Source organism: Venturia canescens, chromosome 7 (genome assembly GCF_019457755.1).
Source record: "Venturia canescens isolate UGA chromosome 7, ASM1945775v1, whole genome shotgun sequence".
In the NCBI taxonomy this organism is placed as follows: domain Eukaryota; kingdom Metazoa; phylum Arthropoda; class Insecta; order Hymenoptera; family Ichneumonidae; genus Venturia; species Venturia canescens.
Genome location: NC_057427.1, coordinates 15,447,670 through 15,467,219, shown reverse-complemented (window position 1 = coordinate 15,467,219; position 19,550 = coordinate 15,447,670). Strand labels below are relative to the sequence as shown.

The 19,550-nt window shown below is 38.3% G+C and overlaps 1 protein-coding gene across 10 annotated transcripts in view; it reads left to right on the top strand.

Moving 5' to 3' along the window:
- The window catches only part of LOC122414090 (uncharacterized), a 63,164-nt gene that overhangs the window by 29,149 nt on the left and 14,465 nt on the right, over window positions 1-19,550 (top strand). For 7 of the 10 annotated variants that reach the window (XM_043424943.1, XM_043424952.1, XM_043424946.1 and 4 more), the window contains 10 exons: window positions 1,099-1,379; window positions 9,142-9,387; window positions 12,539-12,727; window positions 13,264-13,777; window positions 13,904-14,137; window positions 14,587-14,955; window positions 15,040-15,174; window positions 15,725-16,467; window positions 16,846-17,035; window positions 17,572-17,883. In XM_043424943.1, coding sequence (XP_043280878.1) covers window positions 1,138-1,379; window positions 9,142-9,387; window positions 12,539-12,727; window positions 13,264-13,777; window positions 13,904-14,137; window positions 14,587-14,955; window positions 15,040-15,174; window positions 15,725-16,467; window positions 16,846-17,035; window positions 17,572-17,883 — 3,174 coding nt within the window. In that variant the 5' untranslated portion in view covers window positions 1,099-1,137. The remainder of the gene's footprint in view (window positions 1-1,098; window positions 1,380-9,141; window positions 9,388-12,538; window positions 12,728-13,263; window positions 13,778-13,903; window positions 14,138-14,586; window positions 14,956-15,039; window positions 15,175-15,724; window positions 16,468-16,845; window positions 17,036-17,571; window positions 17,884-19,550) is intronic. The other 3 variants (XM_043424948.1, XM_043424947.1, XM_043424945.1) reach the window with 2 other exon arrangements.

Below are 19,550 nucleotides of genomic sequence, written 5' to 3'. Positions count from 1 at the left end.
TAATCGAACCACCACAATCCGATAAGCCTTCCAAAAGTTTGTGAAATCGCGCTTCAACGAATAAACAACTCTTTTACAATCGCCACTGAAATTGGATGCGAGGTCCGAAAAATTTGACAATAAATGAGTGTAAATAAAAGGCTGTGAACTTGGTGTACTGAGAAAATAAATTTGGTTGTTCAACAAAATTTTGAGTTGAATCCGCGCATCGTAACGACCGAATGAAATTCGTTGATTCAACCAAACTTTTGTTTTTGTATAGTAAGAAATATTTCTTTCACCCAATTCATTAAATCAAGGAGGAACATCGGCTTGAGAAAAACGGTGATAGCTTGATGAAACTTTTAGAATAAATTTTTCGATTTATCTTTTATAGCCTCTCTAGTTTTTAAGCGATTTCATTGAGCCATTTTTTAGTAAATAATTTCCAAACTTGGAACATTTAACATCTACGCATAGGAAATAACTCCACAGGCAAAACAAATAAAAAATGGCGATGGGTTTTAGAAAAAAAGTACTATTACGCAGTTTAAATTATAAAAAACCCGTGTGCAAAATTGGAGGTCGTTTGATTCTACCATTTTTTTATATTTCACATAAATTTCACCCAAAAGTGACGTATTTTGGGGGTTATCCATCACAAACAAAGCAAACAGAGTTTACATAATCTAGATAATTTAGATAAAAACATCCGAATCCGTATTTACATAACCTCACTTTACGTGAAGCTGATGTTCCTCCTTAAACGTTCTTTCGTTGGGTTAACAAACTTCATTCCGTTCGCCACGATTCATCGATCCAACATGACCTGAAGTTTGCAACGTTCCAGTCCCAACGAGATGATCCGAAAGACTCTCCAACAATTCCAGTAATTCTTCAATTCTGTTAGCTGCTTAATTAAAAACTCGTAGTTTATCAGTCTACAGCAACGATTCGTGAAATAAAAAATAGGCGAATTGCAAATGCTATCTTCGTTAATCTCGTTGGACTCGGAACGATTTTCTTTTCTTCTGAGATAAATTATTTTTCTAATAACTTATTGATTTTCATGATTGTGATGAATTCGTGTTAATTACATTTGGTTAATGATCGTTACAGAATGGACAACCTGCTGGATGATCTGAACGTGACGTGGCGATGACAAGTCTGATATTAGAGAACGCAGACTTGAACCGACTGTTTCCAAAATGCCGGCCTAGGGGCGGACAACCCCCGAAATCGGGGGCCATAACGCATACCGGAAGCCAGCCGCATGACAACCATTTCTGTCGTAACGAAAAGCCAACAATCGCTCTCGAGAACGACGCGCATAACGTGACGACAGCCACATTTCCTATATCCAACAATATGATAGACCTCGAGCGCGATACGACCGACAGGCAAGTTTATCGGCTCTGATGTGACGCACATATACAGAGACACGCGTCGAATATACAAACAAACTTTCCTTTTTTCTTCTTTCGTACGTACGCACGCATATCCCCGATTATAGAGTCGGAGCCATTTGGTGGAAAAGGGGTTTATGCGACGTTGCTTTTCGACGGGTGCCAGAGAAATCCTATCGGAAATCCCAGCAATCGATTGCTCGAACCGTTGGCCCGGTCAGTGCTTAGAAGTTCATCTGAAAAAACAACAAAAATAATGCGCCATGAGAAGCGTTCGAAAACGAAGGATTTATCAGAGGAAAACACTCTCTTTTTTCCACTGTTTTCGAGCGAGTGGTGCGAAGGTGCTCAAAAGTGGTAAAACTGAGGCTCTCGAATGTGGAAGATGATTTCGTATCACAACTAATGGAAAATCTTTTCGAAATGGTTTTCCAAAAGGAACCACTTTCACGTTTCCAGTGAAATCCTTTTTTTCGGATTTTTATTCCGATTGTTCTTTGCCACGTGAAAAAGACTTTTGAACGCTCCAATAAAACTTGCCTGATTCGGTACTTTTCAAGGGGTCCTCTTTTTCGAATTTTTCTACCGAGCGAACAAGCGTTCGGTGACTTCTCGTCGCTGTATTTGTCGCATGAATTTCGTCATGCATGGGACAGAGCTTCGCCGTTTGAAATCGAATTTTCGGAAGAATGAGAGAAGCAGCAAATATTGCGTGCCTCAACTTCGTTCGGGAACACTTCGCCGTCTTTCTCTCCATTTTTCGTTTATCCACGGGGCTGTCTCTCAGTCTTTCCCCTCGTTCCGGCACCGACTTACATTTATGAATATAAAGCGGTGTGCTGTAACTTACTCCCTTTTCCGACGCTATTCTTACTCAGCATTTGTTTCTTGACTCGTGAAAGAAAAGGCGATCGAAGATTCCGCCATTTCGAGACCGAACTAGACCCAAATTCGAAGTTTTCAAAAACGTGTTTTATGGGTGTTTAAATTGGATCGATTTTTACTCCCTAATTAAAGATACAATCACTTTAAATTAATGTCAGAGTTGTTTATTCGAAATTGTAAATACATTTTTTCAACTTATCTTTTGGCGAATGAAATTACAAGCCACTAATTGAGGAATTTTATAAAATTTGGTGAACATATTCTTTAGTGCCAAATTTGAGAATACAAATTTTTTAAGATTTTTCTTCTGCACAGTTATCGAGTAATAGGGTATTGCACCTTTTTTAAAAAACTGTTTCAAAATAATCCTGAGATCGTAATAAACCAGTGGAATTTTTATTTAAATATTATAAGACCGAAAAGTCTCTTAAAAACTATTTTTTATTTATAATTTTGAATTTTCGCGCGGAAACGCTAGCCGCCATGTTGTTTCGGATTGTAACGTCACTCCGTTGGTAAACAATACGATTGCGAAAGACCAAGTAGCAAGATTTGTGAATATGATGAGTTATAATAAATCTTTGGTGTCTCGTGCCTGAATGCGATAATACAAGTGTAAAAATGCCACAAAAATTGTCGATTCATCGCCACCATCGACATATTTATCATTGGTAGATTTGTACTTTTTGCTTTCACAAAACCGTCTTCCATGATGCGATTTTAATAAAATGAATGATAAAAGTCCACAAACGTACATAATAACTTGTAAAATTTCAAAATAACTCAGAGTGCACGATAAGAATCTAGATTGTTTACTATCGGAGTGACGTCACGTTGGAATCCAATATGGCGGATGGCGTTTTAGACATTTGAAAAACAGATGAAATGCATTTTTATGAATAAATATTGACGTTTCTCGTTTACTTTTTACGAAATCTATCATAAACATGCATTTTTATATATTTTTTTACATGGTGTAAAATACCCTATTGATCACTAAATTTCACTTGTATAAGCATAGCGTTTCCATGTATACAGGTATACATTCCGGGCATAAGAATCGATAACTAAGTAGAAGAAAATTTTGAAAAAATTTGTGTTTTCGCACTTGATGTTGAAGAACATTATCACCAAATTTGATAAATTTCTTAATATTTAGACTTTTGTACCGAAACTCCTTAATCTGGGATCCCTCGCTGACCGAATCCGAAATTTTATTCGTCCCTGGCGCAAATACTACAATTTTTTATGTAAAAAATCGCATTAGAGAGCCCAAAAGGAAAACACAAAGGGAAATGAATGAAAAAAAAGTGTTAATAAAAAGACAGAAGGCTGTGACAGGAATGGCCCAAGTCAAGAAGAAACAAAATCCTTAAATAAGCAAATATGAGGTTATACGAACGCTCGTTACCAATTTCGTTTAATCTTTAACGCAATGTATCACTTGTTGTATGGAAAGATGAACGATTTTTTACACATAGTCCCTGCATCCCTGTGTGTGTGTTTTTTTTCATATTTAACCCTAGAACGCATGACTGGGGTGTGAGCACACCCCACGCGAACTTCAAACTACGCTCCCGTCCTAACAAGTCACATTATCGACTGATTATCGACGGATTTTTTGATATATAAATTCAATTGAAATTAGTTTTATCGTACATCATTCTTTTCGTTATAAAAAAACGAAGAAAATGGTGTAGGATAAAGTCAGTTTAGCATCGTAGGACCGGATTTATAAACAAAAAAAGAGTGGGGTGCGTTCAAACCCCGGTCATGAGGTTGAGGGTATGAAAAAAGGCACATGAGGTGTAGGGTTAAGAACGTCTGCTTTAATAACTAATAAGACGAACCCCTTAAAATTTGATTTGCGTGTCAGTCGACTGTCCATTTAAAGTCTGTGTAAATTTCAAGATTTTCTTAAGAAAATCGTTTCGTGCATGAACTCCCTTATGACGATTAAATATTCTTCACTGTTTTGAAGCTTCGCGAGAATGGCCGCAGGCTTTTTTACATTTCGATTCGCAAGTTTAGTTGAAACTCATCGATTGGCATTGGAATTCCCTCCGAAATCGTCGGCAGTTGCCCAATGAACTTAATTTTTAAATTATTGATGATTTTTAGGCTTTTTTTAAACATTTCTGCACTCTTTCATACTCACCGCTAATTTCGAGAGCCTTTCCGGGTTAAAGTAATGGGGAGCATCCGCGAGTAAATCCAGCGTCAGTCTCTACGTGTAAAAAAATACTCAGAAAACCCTCGCCACCGTATTCATGCACGATCATTCTGCACTGTGAGACGTGACGTTTCGAAATTTTGCCATTGCTGGCTTTGGAAAACTGAGCTCTGGAGGCGTCCCTGGAAGGGGCGGAGGTCATGCGAGCTCTGCAGTTACACCGAGCAACCCAATTATCTTTGCTTCTCAATGCGAGTCTCGTATAGAATTCAAAAATATCGAAAAAAATATCTGGAAAGTTGTCGTTTGCAATTTTCCAACGAGTGTTGCTTCTGAGCAGAAAACGAGCTCCACCGAATATTCAAGATCAGAATTTATAAAAAATCATCGAACCACAATTTCGTTTCCCTCAAAAATCGTTACAACCACGAATTCGAGCTACTCAAATTTTGTCGAGCTTCAAATGTTCAGAAAAATTTCTCAATCCTTACTTGAGGAGGGTGGATCACGAAATCAAAATAATCAGAATTTGTTCAAATTTGATTATGACATTCTTCGCCATCAAGTATACAAATACAATTTTTTTTCAAATTTTTTTACCACACGGTTATCTAATAATTGAGCGTTAAATCCAAGTTCTTACTCTATGCTTATACACGTGAACTTTACTGTTCAATTACTCGAGAGCTATGGGGTAGAAAAATCTAAAAAAAATGTATATTGTCTTATATATTTTTAAAGAATAGATTTACCAAATTTTATGAAATTCTTATAATTTTGAAATTCTTAATATTTTTAACATGGTTTAGCACGGCAAAACTGTATCGTCGCGATGCACCCTCCTTAAAAAACGCGCAACCACATTTTTTCTCATTGAAAAATAAGTTTTTCGACATTTCATCCAAAAGAAACGATCTTTTTGTCGATTCTATCGAATAAATAACCAATCCCCGAAATCTGAAATCTGAAGCTGTTTGAATAGAGCTCTAGTAAATAATAGTTATATTCGTTTGAACAATGACCTATAACGTCATAAGTAAATGCATATTAATATAGTTAGTAGTCATAATACACGGGAGACGGGGGCGCATGTGTACTTATTCGGAGTTCGCAGGGACAACACACAACGTGACGATCGATGGAGCGAACTAATCAGAGCGATAAAACGATTACACGTTCGTAATACATGTAGAACGGTCAACGGCCACTGTACTTTTAATCCATTAGTCATTCCGTGCGCCCAACAATTTACGTATACAAATCTATCGTGTACGTGGAAAGCTCTCAACTGAGGTAAACCTCTTGAAAAATGTGTGTATACAAAATGCGCCAGCACATCGCCTTTATTGTTTGTCTCAAATCATGTCAATTCGTTTTAACCGCTTTTCACACTTTTCGCTACCTTTTTTAGGGTTGGAACGAGAACGAATGTTAATTCGAAACGTCAAAATTTCTACTGACCATTCGATGACGATTTTGTTGGAAAAAACATTGAATTTTTCAACATTTTAAGATTGAGACGAGTCTTCATTCATTTTTCTACGAATTCCACGCGGAGAATCAAACGTTAATATTTGGCGTGAAATTCGCTGTGAAATTTATCGGATATATATTTGAGTGCGGAGACAAGTTAACGAAAAAATATTTATTCCAGTAACGCACTGTGAAATTTTCAATATTTCCCGCGGAATTTTCAGTTTTATAACAGTAAATATTGCAAATAGTAAAATTTACGGTACGAATACTAAAATTTACAAAACGTTTAGTCAATTTTACGGTGCATCACGGCTAAATGTCTTTGCCCTAACGCAGGTATCGATCACTCGTTTCCGAATTTCGTAGCACACCGATTTAAACACTTTGACAAAGGGCTGAGCGTATAAAAAGAATGGGGAAATATGTCGATACAGCGACAAGATAGCCCTGCTTAACCGCATCCTGGCATAAACATTCGTACAAAAATTTGTACACTACGGCGCGTTAAGCTAACATCCTAGTCAAATGAGTGCTAAATTTTCAAAACGCTTTTAGAGCAAGTTTAACGTACCGATTAAATGTATTGTTAGTGGATTTTTATTACAGCATATCTTATTAACATGTAAAAATATTAAAAACGCTAGTTTTGCAAAAGCATCAACTGATAAATGCAAATTTCCACGCTGACACATTTTCACTGGTATTTTTCAAATAATTATCTGCGCTTTTTCATCGATTTTATTGCAACAAGTCTCATTTTGTTCGTCAACTGGTCCTCTATCAATCCACCTTGTAGTTGTTATTTCAACTTGGTCGTTTCACCGTTGCAGCTAATTGTTCATTAAGTGAAAAAACTTTTTCATTCATAATTTCTCTCAGGATTGAATTTAAAGGAAAATCTACGTGGTGAATTAGCAGAGGATCAGTTGAGGAACAAAATGAGACTTGGTGCAATAAAATTGGTTAAAAAATACAGATGATTCTTTGAAAAATACCTGTGAAAATGTGTCATCATGGAAATGTGCATCTATCAGTTGATAGTTTTGCAAAATTATCATTTTAAATATTTTTTCACGTTAATAAAATATGCTTGGATACATATATCTATTAACAATAAGTTTAATCGGTACGTTGAACTTGGTCCAAAAGCGTTTTGAAAATTTAGCACTCATTTGACTAGCATGCAGTACAGGAACAGTTACCTTAAATTCCCCGTGGCGTGTTGTGAGCGATGAATATTATTTTTAAAATAGGAAAATTCAATTTCTTTCCGTTTGCTTCAGGATTTTCAAACTGTCGAATAAAAAGTCCGAGTTCTGTCATGCCGGCTGTTAGACGAGGAAAGGACGAGACTAAATTCGTTGTGTGTGAGAGAGAGAGAGAGAGTGTTCCATTCAGCACATAATTCCATTAGGGAGCCTCTAGAAAACGTTAATTTCAACATTTGCGAGGATCGATCGGTTCCACGTTCCACGAAATTTTCAGCGCGATAACTGCTCTTGTTACATCTCCGTATGTGCACAAGTGATGGAACGAACGATGGCAAAGTTTCTAATGAAAATACTCCTCCCGCTGAATGTACGCACTCGAAGTACACATGCCCGAATTAGGAAGAGGCTTGAAATGAGGAATGAGTTTGGACAATAGTCCCCGAGCCTCCGCTCCCTGGGGCTGTTTGCGAAATCTCTCAAGACTCCTTGTTGAAAATGTAACAAACTTCGGAGAGCATCCGAGTTAATTTAGGTACAATAGTTCTACCGAAATTTCCTTTCGCAAAAGTTCACGAGTTATTCGCATAATGGTAAAGAATCACTATTTCGTAAGCACGCTCAGTCCCTCGTTCTCGCTCGTTCTAATTTTCGTCGTGTCCATTTTTTTAGACGTTTTTGCATAAAACGTTCTGGAACGAATGAAACTGCTGCAATTCGTGGCCATCAATTCCCCCTCCCTCCGTCCTCTCTCTCTCTCTCTTTCTCTTTTGACTTACTTTCGTGAAATTATAGGACGAAGGATATTACGGGATTAGAATTCAATGGAGAGCATGGAAACTGATGCCTCGAATCATATCTCTATATTCATGTATACAATATAGATGAGTTTTGTGCCGGTGGCGTGTTTGCAACACGTGAAGCACAAATGTATACGTATATTCGGGGTAAACCTTCAAAATTGGAACAGTATCATCGATCGTTCCATTTTCTACGTTGGAAAATAAGTTGTCCCCTCCCCTGTCTTCGTTCACACGCTCGCACCGGTGTGTTCGTTGACCGAGTACACGTACAATGGACGACGTTCGAAAGAAAGATTTGAGGAACGAAAAACAGAGAGCACGAGGATTTTTGTTTGTCGACATCGCGGCGACTTGCTCAACGATTTTCTCTTTTCTCCACTTCCGAATTTGCGGAACTCGCTCCGCGCTATCTCCATCTTTATCGCACTGTTCTCTTTTCCCTCTGAATGTCTGCTTGCTCAAAATTAAGCAGCCGCGGAGTCAAGCGAGCTCGCTGTCCGAGCTCCTGCTGGTTTTTCTCATGCAAATAATGGCTGTGCGAGCTTTCAAAAGATCTGTTTTTCCTCGTATCGTCTCTTGTATCCGAGCACAAACGTCGCATTTTTTTCATCGTTATAATTCTCCTGTTTCGGCCCTTTTTTCTTTCGATAACACAACGCGCGTCGTTCAGCTTTTTCGATGTAGTTTGCGACCAATTTGCGACCATGTTTTTCAGCCATTTTTATTCTTCACTTCGAACGAATACTTTTTACAATCAAAACGGACGGTTCACTTTCGAACAAACGAACCGCGCTTTCATTCGACGCATTGGAAATAATGAGTGTAGAATTATTTGATAATTCCTTTCTCGAGCGAATGAACGAAGAACAAAAGGTTTATACGCGCGAATTTGGCGTTATGTTTACCTACGCGCGGGGAGGGGGGGGGGGGAGCGAGCAGTCGCCGAAAAATGGTTGTTACTTTCTTCGAGCGTTATTCTCATCTGTGAAATAACCGTTGCGTCCCTTTGTTATTATTTCGCTCGGCACTCCTCTTTTTCTCTCTCTCTCTCCCTCTTCCTTCCGATGTTTTCGACTTACGGCGAGTCTGTTGATCGTCGAGTCAGCACACGATAAACCGTTACAAACACGACTTTTAAGAGTTCCAAGTTACATTCGTAGGTGTAGAAAGCGAACGAGTCGCAGGAAAAAATCAGGTTCGCTGTCCCGTAGGACGGCAAGCGTGATGCCTGGATTCGGTGGGGATGCTCATCAGCAGATCGGGGTAAATCCGAAGCCAACGTCTTCCAGCTCGTCATCGGCATCGGGGCGTAGCGAGGATCAGCCGAATTATGGAAGTCTCGGGGGGAGCGATCATCAGGCACAATCCCAGCAGGACGATAGCGGACCGGACGAGGGTCCCGTTTATATTTTGACCTCTGCTAAAGGCGATCGGAGTTACAAACTTCGCGATTCCAGGTAAGTTCATTTGTCGCTTGAAATTTCATCGACTTCGAATTATAAAATTACAGTTTCAAGGTGTGATGTTCACTTTTTTCACAATTTCACTGGTTTGTTTCACTGAGTCTGAAAAAAAACTCGATTTTTGTGACTTCGAGAAGCGAAGAAATTGGTAAAACTCCTCGATGCTCGAACGAGCTTCAATCGGGTCGTAAGCAATCGATTTTAGTACGTTTTTTCCTCTGGAATGCCAATAACCGTGCAGAAAGTGAAAAAATGTATTATAAAAACGAGCATGCCTGTGTAAAATTTCATCAAAAAATACACACTGAGAACCGACAGAGTTATAACAGCTTGATTAATTTATCGATTTTTACATTTTTCCGGCTCAAGAGACCAGCTACTCCCTGTATTTTTGTTGATTATCCTTAAATCCTGCCGGGAATATTCTCCGTGTCGAGGATAATGTCCTGAATATCGATTTTTCAAACCTAACGAAACGACCTCACAACGTCGATTTACTCACAGGGAATAAAGTTTCGAATTTACAATTTTTATGAGTCGTGTTCGTTTTGTAAACTTGTCGTAAGAAATTGAAAATTGGTACGCCGAACTTGCTGAGATTAATATGCAAATGCTCGTTTCATAAACTTTTTATTAAATCTGATACATAAATTTAAAAAAATCAATACTCTAGTTTCACGTGTACAAGATTTAATGATGAAAATTTAACGACGGTAGATTGTGTTGGAAAAAAGAATCTATCGAAATATTCAATTTTCGTATTAATTTTAATGCGCGAGAATTTTGAAGGAAATGTCGGATTTTCCGGAGCTGACGCTCGCATATTGCTGGCATGTCCGAGACGTTCCCTACGACAATTTGTGCATCAGGGCTGTGAGCGCGGTGTATTTTTATACGGAAATAAATTTTTCCCTCGTATATTTCATGGGAGACATGTGCTTGTTTGAAAAACAGAGAATCGATATTCGGTACGAAAAAAATTCACGCGAATTGAGTTTCGTGGACGCACGCAAAATGAATATATCGATAAACAAAGCACGTGTATCTATATAGCGATTCGATATAATTATCAATTCAGACAACAACGCTTGTCTCGTTTCAGTTTTAGTTGCATCGTTGCCTCGGTTATTTCTTTAAATATTTTAGGTTAGTTAATAAGCGAAGAACAAAGACGCGATACTTTCAAGAGATTTGTGCTATTTCAACGAAAATACACTCAACAATGTCGGTTCTGCAATATAACCGTTTCTGGTTACTGTGAATTTGGAATTCTTCGAGAATATAGCTGTACAGATGCATGTATACAAAACACTGGCGCTTATCTCGTTGGTAGTGTATACGGTAGTACGTAACTCATTGCTAAAACCGCGAAATCCTGAAAATTCTTCGAAAGTGGAGGAGAAAACTCGGGAAATGTTTGTTCGGTTGTTAGTTGCTTGCACAAAGATTGAGGTGAGTGTACACGAAAAACTCTTCGAGGGTTCGAGGGCGAGAGAATGAAAAAGAGTGAGTGAAATAAAGTTGAGACAGGGTTTCAAAGGCGTACTGAAAAGCCGTGAATGGTGGAACGCGCCTTTACCACTTTATACTTAGAAAATGCGAGTTTTCCCGGTGCGAAAACATGCAGAGTTGGATTAAGGTCTTTGCACAAACGTATCACGTAGCATTTGTTCTGGTAGGAGTTTTTTCTCTTTTCCTTTCCAGGCTATGCCTTTTCGTAACGCTTTGTTGAATAGTCAGGAGCGACGTTCTGTGGGCCGATATACATTTCTCGTGTATGCGAATACCTATATATTTGACACAATATAGGTATATGATACATGCATCATGTTGTATAGCTATATACATGCTCGCGATAAAGCCCAGAGGGTCGTTAAAAAAACTCTTTGTTAGCGACGGCAATGACATTTTTTAAATCCCACTAAAATTATTATTATAACATTTCTTTCATACTGCTTTTTTGTTTTAATTCTCATTTTGAATTCATATTTCATGCGCAGACAGAAACGTTCGTTCTACGTGTAGTTTGACAGTGTTTGTGAGGTTATAAAGGTGGCGCAGGGCGGCATCGGGCACCTTCGAATAACTCGTTACCGTTACTTTACGTGAAACGAAAATCACGATTGCCTTTATACAGCTGCGAATGCAAACCAGACAGTATCCACATTTTTCTTTTTGACGCGATTCTTTGAAACGAAATTGTTACGAAATATTTCAAGACTTTTGTTACGTTGAGGATTTTGATCGCAAAAATGCAGGGAATTCATCTCCCGGAGTGTCAATAACAAAATCAATGTCTCCTGTAGGTAGTGCCACACGTTACTTCCGCGATATTTTGATCACACATGTTTCGAAAAAGCGGGAAAACTAAATCCTATGATTGTAAAATAAGCGTAAATAAGTAAAAGGAATTATGGCTGAAATTTCATCCTGATTGAATTATATATTGCAAGGATTGATTACATTTATAACTTTATAATAAGATGACCGCTTGAAATTGAAAATCGAAAAAAATGGCAGCAAATTTCCCGGGTTCATCGCTAGTCGAAACTAATATCGATGTTAAATCGATACTGTATCGGTATCGAACTTCTGACAGTCGAAAAAAAAAGAAAAAATGTTTGCTGTTGTGACTGACCTTTTATATATTCGTATTTTTTTCAATGGGGAATTAAATCTGAACGAAATTTCGGCAAAAATTTAAGAAAAAATAAGTCTTAACATGAATACTGTACTGTTCCAACAGACGGTCGTACATTTAAATGGTTCGTTCGAGAATACATAAAGTGTTTCTTGCAAGTGTAATCGCTAATTAAACTCATGTGCAGTACATTATTTGACCATACGGTTTATCCATTATTCATTAGAAACAAGTGGTTACGATACGTCGTGTCAATACACTAGAAAAAGAGAACTAAACAAAAGAACAACGAATGAGGATTAAATTTCAATATAATAAGCGTGTGTACAGTAATGCTTCAAGAATTCGTGACAAATAGTTTCGACTTGATTACTTTTAACTAAAATTTTTTACTGATAAAAGCCGTTTTCAATAGTATGAATTATCCGAGAGTGGCAACTTCAAAGTTATAAAAGATTTTTCATAACTCTACGTTTTCTTATAATTGCTGAAAAAATGTATCAGGATCATCGAAATTGCTGGTGGTCGAGAAGTTTTCTCCCAGAGCAGAGGCAAGGTAGCAGCTAGAAAGCCACGGTTCCTGTCAACTTCAAAACCTCAGGCCAACGACGATCCACCTACCGATAACAAATTGGCTATCAAAAAAAATAACAAATCACCCAATAGACAGAGCGTATGGGAGTTGCGTAGCAGGTGACTATAATTGAAATCACTTCTGTTTATATAAACATCATAGAATTTTTTGACAAACTACAAGGATCTGTATGACCGGTTCTTGATTCTTTACATCGATTGAAGATTCATAACATTACATCTACCGAACCTGTAAAAATTTCAAATAAACTTTTGGCTGCTCTTCACTTCATCTTGGGGATTCAAAAAAGTACAATACTTGATGCTCATATTTTTTATACTCATAAATATTTCTAGAGTAAGTGCAGCTAATTTGGGATAGCATTATACACGTTTTTTTGTATTCCAAATTAGCTTCCTTTCCTCTACTAACAATTTGCATTTCCAAAAAAATTAAAAATAATGGATGATTGAGTTTTTTATAACTGGGATGTTAATAGTTTGAACAGAATTCGATAAAAGTTTGTATCCCAGTCAGAATATTGAGGAAATACATTGAAAATGTTTAATTGATAAATCTCCTACAAGCAATCAATTGTGAATGAAATTGTTACTGGATTTATTATTTTTTTCTCATGGCTTTTTGGAAATTGCAGATGCGGTGAAACAAGACGTCAGAGAGCGAATCGTGAAGTAACAGAGACTGTATTTTCATCGGAGGTTCATTCGGTGCGCCGTAATCCATCTAAATCGATATTGGATTACGATTCGCCGAAAGCTGTCCGTGGCAATCGTATAATAAATTACGATTCGGTACTAAACAGCAATAATGTAGATTACAACGCATCGAAGAGTATCACAGATTTGGAATATGGATTGCCAAAAAATTGCATAGATTACCAGTCGAACAATACAACGCCGGCTCGTAGTATGGCGATTGTGAGTGATGGTGAAGTCGTCGTTTTTGACGATATCGATGATAATTGGCAAGGTTTGCGTCTTGATCTCGGTACTACAAATACCAGTCAAGCTTTGACCGGTTGTATTGAAGTCGAACACGATGATGACAGACAGCGAAATCGAGGACAATCGGAACGTCCTACTTCGAGTGTCGGAAGTACACCGAGTCCGACACCGACTTATACGCGCAAAACGTCGGAATTTATTAAGGTAAAGCTAACAAAAATTCATGAATGCCAGCTAAAAGAAAATGGTAATTTGTCCTGAACAACATTAAGTTACCTCTTAATGAATATTTTTTGTAATCTACCATGCTTCACTTTGTATTCTCTTCAGGTCGTTGCACCTACGAGCGATTGTGAGGCGGGTTCTCCGTCGCCTGAACGTAACCATCAGGTAGCAAGAGTAATTGGCGAATTACCGATAGCCCAGTATTCAGGAAGTCCACGGCGATATGGTGTTCGTGAAAATCCAAGATTACCCAGTCTTCTCTCATCGCCGTCTGTATATTTGACACCGAGACCAGGTTTTCCTCAGAGAATACTGCCGACTACGCCCAACCAAAAAGAGGTGAAAAATCAAATGCTCGTCAGGCATCAAATTGATGTGTCAGAACTTTTTATTTCTGATAAAATTTGTTATTTCAAAGAAAATAATTATGAATCCTCAATTTACAATTATTGTTTGGGATTTGAAAAATGTAGTCCTTAAATGTCAAGGTTCATCTTCATATGTTAACTTCTCTAATTAAATTGGATATTTACACGCCATGAGTTTATTTTAAAAATTATAATTTGAAAAAATTGCTAATTGCGTTGTTTCAATAATCGCTTGCCTTTCGTCTAGCGATTTTATCGAAATATGCAAGCATCAAGTAGATATCTTCATAATAATACAAATAGAGTCGAATGCTTGTAAGGGAAAAAGTAAAAAATACATTCTTCGTAGTCGGAGGCTAACCATTTTCTTATATCCCTCGGTATTAGCTGTATTTCTCATTTGTATTTATCGATTTTTAGAAGGACGATAATTCGACGGAAGTCGTTGTCGATAACGTCCAATTGGAAAATAATACGGCAAACACAGTAGAACCCTCGCCCGATCCAGTGCCAGTCTCACCCGAACCTGAGGAGGAAGAGGAGGAAGAAGATGAAGAGGAAGAAGAGGAGGAGGAGGAGGAGGAGGAGGACGACGACGACGAGGATGACGATTCGCTAAAACCTTCAGTAATCGATGGTGACAATTTGACGAGTCTTGTCGCATCCGGTGGCAGTACTTTCGATTATCTCTACGAATTTTCGGAAACCCGCAAAGTATTGGAGGAATTTTTCAAATGTCCACCGCCGAACGAAGAGCCGGAAAACAATGGCGAATCGTTCCCATTCCAGGTATTTTTCTTTTCCAGAGCTTCTTTTCTATTGCAACACCGATGACCATTTTTTTCAAATTCTTCCATTTTCCCTGTCAAACAGGATCTTGATTACGAATTACGAAGACAAGGAGGCAGCTCGTACGTTGGTCAAAGACTCGCAAGTGGATTGCCTGGCGTTGAGGAAGTTATGGTTCACGAATCACCGAAAAAACAAAGATCAGACTTTCCCCAAACCGTAAGCTTAACATTTTTACTATCTTAATTATACATTCAAATAGATCAATGTAAAGAGAAAATGTCGTATTTTACATGCTTGTAGGCTTGATGATCGAATATCATCAACTGTCAGAAATATCATGCAGATTAACGAACAAATAATACCAATATTTACAAACGCAACAATTTTCGAGTCGTGTCAATCTTGATATTAGTTTTTACGTTCGGTAAACAAATTACAGGTAAATAAACACGTTTGGAATTGTAGTAAAATCAATAAGTCACTGTTTATACGTTGCAGCGTAGAAACATTTGAAAATTAACTAAGTTTTGATTCAATTTTCATCATGTGGACCATGGAACTTGTTCAATTGCAGTGTTGATAAGAATAATAATAAAACTCAACATTCCAATTTTTGTTGCATTTGTTCTGACTGCGATACGATGAGTTAATCGTGTGTGTGTGTGTGTGTGTGTTTTTTTTTTCACTGAATTCGCACGTGTTTGTGTCGCTGAGGAAAACAAAACTAAGGAACGCGTATACGAAAGTGTGAAAATTGTATTTTTAGACGGTGGAGCACGAGAATAACTTTCTGGATTTGTCGGTGGGGACCGGGAGCAGCGAGGATCTCGGTGAGACAGAAGTTGGGCTTCAAGTCGGTCATTCGCGAAATTTTACGTTGAGTCCGGAGACAACGGATTGCGACAGTAATTGTGGGGATTTAGACAGTGACATGTCGCTAATGATGATGGACAATGAATTAATGCCGGCATCGGGGTTGCTTGGCTCGGTCGGTGATTTGGGTAATAATTCGGATTCGTTGAGAATACATACGAGCATGCCAGTATTGGAGGATGGATTGTCGAGCGGCCACGCGAGTGATACGGACAACAATAATCCGACAGTTATGTTAATGGAGAGGCAAAAGCGCGAGGTTGATGTAGAAATAATACCGCGTACAAGAGAGGACGTTATGTCTACTCTCGGTTGCGAACAACCGAAAGACGGGGTCGTCGATATCACAAAGGATATATTGAGAATGCTCAAAGAAACATCGCCCGATTTTTTCATCGCGCAGAAAGACAACGCGTATGAATCGAACGAATTGAACCTCGACGGATTAGATCCACTCGGTACTCCACCGCCTCCGGCTCCCCAGGGTCGACAAAGTTCCAATCTCGAGGTCGGCGGAGAAGTCGAAGCTGCTATCAAAGACATCAGAATGGCACTGCAAAAAACTAAGACTCTACCTGTTAAATCACCTGCTGATGACATTCCTGAAACGAGCATCAGTCCCATATGGATTCCAAGGTAAATCATTGTCATTTTTATGCTATATTTCTTCAGTTTCATTATTTTTTTTTATTACTTTTCCTGACTACGTACAATTATTTATTGAAGCATTGTTGTAAATGAATTTCACTTCAGACGTGTGAAAATGTACGGTTCTATTTGGTAGAATTTGCTGGAACTTAGAGAAAAGCATGGAAATTGATCGACAAAGCTAATTACGCTGATTATTGCTTATTTCTTGGAATCGATCGACTATTACCTGAAAAAATGGGGATTTTATTTTCATTCGAATTTGATTCTCATTATTCACGATAAAAATTAATAATTATATCTGCATTTCTGCGGATACACGTATTGGAAATTTATGAGTCGCAATTGCATCTAACTAAGTTGTAGTATGTTGGATGGCAGGCGGCGTGTCTGCAATGAGAGCAACAGCGAGGATTCCGAAGCGAGACGAATCGACGATGAGGCAGAACCTGAAATCGAAGAACAAATTGATGATGAGGAAGCGGATACCGATCTCGAAACGGACAGATTACTCGGGCAGCAGAGGACCGATGATCAGGGATTTTACGACGATAGTGTAAGTTTGATCTGTGAATGGAAACGAAAACTTGGCCACAACTGACCTGAGTACTCACTGACATCGATTCGAAAACAAAAAATCTTGAATTACAAATCACATTACCGTGGCTCAGTTCTAAACTTTTATTAACGCAAAGTGACGAAGTTTAACGTAGTATTTTTTAACGAATTACGCTCATTAATGTTTGTCACCATGTTTAAGTTAAAGCTAAACTGAAGATATGTGCAAATATCGTTGTTTCTCAATATTTCCCCCACAATCCTGGCTTCATGCAATACCCACATTGTATATTTCCGATACACATTGAACATTTTCCACTGCTCGCAATTAATGCCCCCGGGGGATTCAATGGATACCTTTATACATGATATATTCTATTTCCTCACAAAATTGTTTCCTCTGGGTTTTGGTTTTTATGCATTTTCTTTCTCCACGTGTTTTTTTTTTAATATTTCCGTAAAATTCCCTCTGTTAATCGGTCCTTGGGTGTGTTACTAATGAAAAAATAACTCATCTTGGTGTTTCAAAAGCAGGGGTGGCGGAAACCTAAGACTAGGACAATGTTACCACCAATGAGTACAAAAGTCGTAACTCCAAAGCAAACCCCACCGAAAACCCTGAGTGTTGCTCCATTAGAAACGCTAGCGAGCCCAACGGAAACCTTACCCTCGACTTCAACGTCCATGTCACCGCCTCCCGTTGTCACGAACGTACGTACTACGTCGTCTCCCGAAATCGACGTAACAACACCCACGAAAATCACTACGAGTCCCCAGAAGAGTCCGGTTAAAAATTCTCCCTCGCCCACTCAGAGCCTCAAGGAGTCCAGCGGCAAAGGGAAAAAGGTGCCCGTTAAGAAATGTGCTTCTTTTTTTGTTTTTACTCCGTTAAACGATCTCAAAACTAAACTTTACGTCGCAATAGTTCTCTACGCTTCCATAGTACTTTTTTTTTCATTAGTCAAAGCATTTTTAGAAATAGAATCGTGTTGGGGATATTACGATATCTGTGGCCCCAAGTTTTAGCCATGTAGTCTTCATATTTGGCCCGAAATAAGACTTTTTTCAAGAGTAAAAAAATATCGAAATTCGGCTTTTAAGGGGGTGAAACAGAGATTTTAAATTTTTTCTAAGAGAAAGTATTTTTTGGCAGATTTCCTTGAAATTCGACATTTATATTCTAGAATATGTGTAATTTAAAAAGTGTTCGGCAGTTATTTGGAACTTATCGAAGGTGCTGCAGACCCACCTAACGATTCCACACACACATCGAAGGTGCTCCAGACCCACCCTACGATTCCGGACATACATTGAAAGTGCTCAAAACTCGCCCAATGATTCCGCACACACATCGAAGGTGTTCTGTGCGCGTCTTCGCGAGTTGGCTACCGCCACACAAAAATAATGATAAAAATTTTAAAAAACATTTGCCGCGGTTGCAATTTTAGGTGTGATCTTGTTTTAACCTCCTTCTTATGTGTGCAAAAGCTGGGTGTTCAAATCGAAGTGTCCCTTTCGGAACTATATCCGCGATCGCAACCATCAACGGGGGGGGGGGGGGGGAGATCGAGGGGGCTAAGCCCCCTGCGGGGCAGAGCCCCCTCGGGAGAACACATTATTTAATTTCCAAATTTTTTTAACACAATTTCGGTACCCCAAATAATATAATACGCAAACTTCATGTCTCTCATTTTCCCCCCTCAAAGGCCGAGTCCCGATTATTTTTGTTTAAAAAAGTTTTCATGGTCATAATTAGCGACCACAAATAATATACATTATAAAAATGCTGCAACTTTGAAACCACTCTATCACCCTCTTAATGGTCGAACTTGGATCTTGAGTATATTAAAAAAAAGTCTGATTTTTGATGGAATATAGATGCTGTATCGTCAGAATTAGGGACCACAAACATTATAATGTTTCAACTTTCAACCCCCTGTTTCACCCCCTTAAAGGCCGAATTTCGATTTTTGTCACTCTTGAAAAAATTCTTATTTTGGGCCAAATATAAAGACTACATAGTCAAAACTTGGGGCCACAGATATCGTAATACTGCCATCGTGTTTACTAAACAAAAACTGATATAACAGTGAAAAATATTGTCTTGCAAGAGCACGAATCATCCGGGCGATCATATGCTACGAAAATCTTCAAAAATTTCGATCCAGTAGATAAAAGAAGGAAAACGCATATTTTTACGAGATCGCCCATGAGGGTGACGATAGTAACTGCAGCTTTTATATTTTCAATCCTTATTTCAAATAGCTAAAGATTTCTGAGTTAACATTCATCTTCCCACGAAATACAAATATAATTGGAATAAGTTATATTCAAATTTGGTTTTCGTCCCATTAGAATAAATCCAGTTAAATTTGTGCATCAGTGATAATTCTTGCTTCATTGCATCTAATTTTTATTTCCCTTCGAGTGACGATTATTTAGACTCTTTACAGAGCTTGCTGCAACCATTTAGATGATAATTTTGAAAAATTAGCCAAAATCACGTGCTTTTT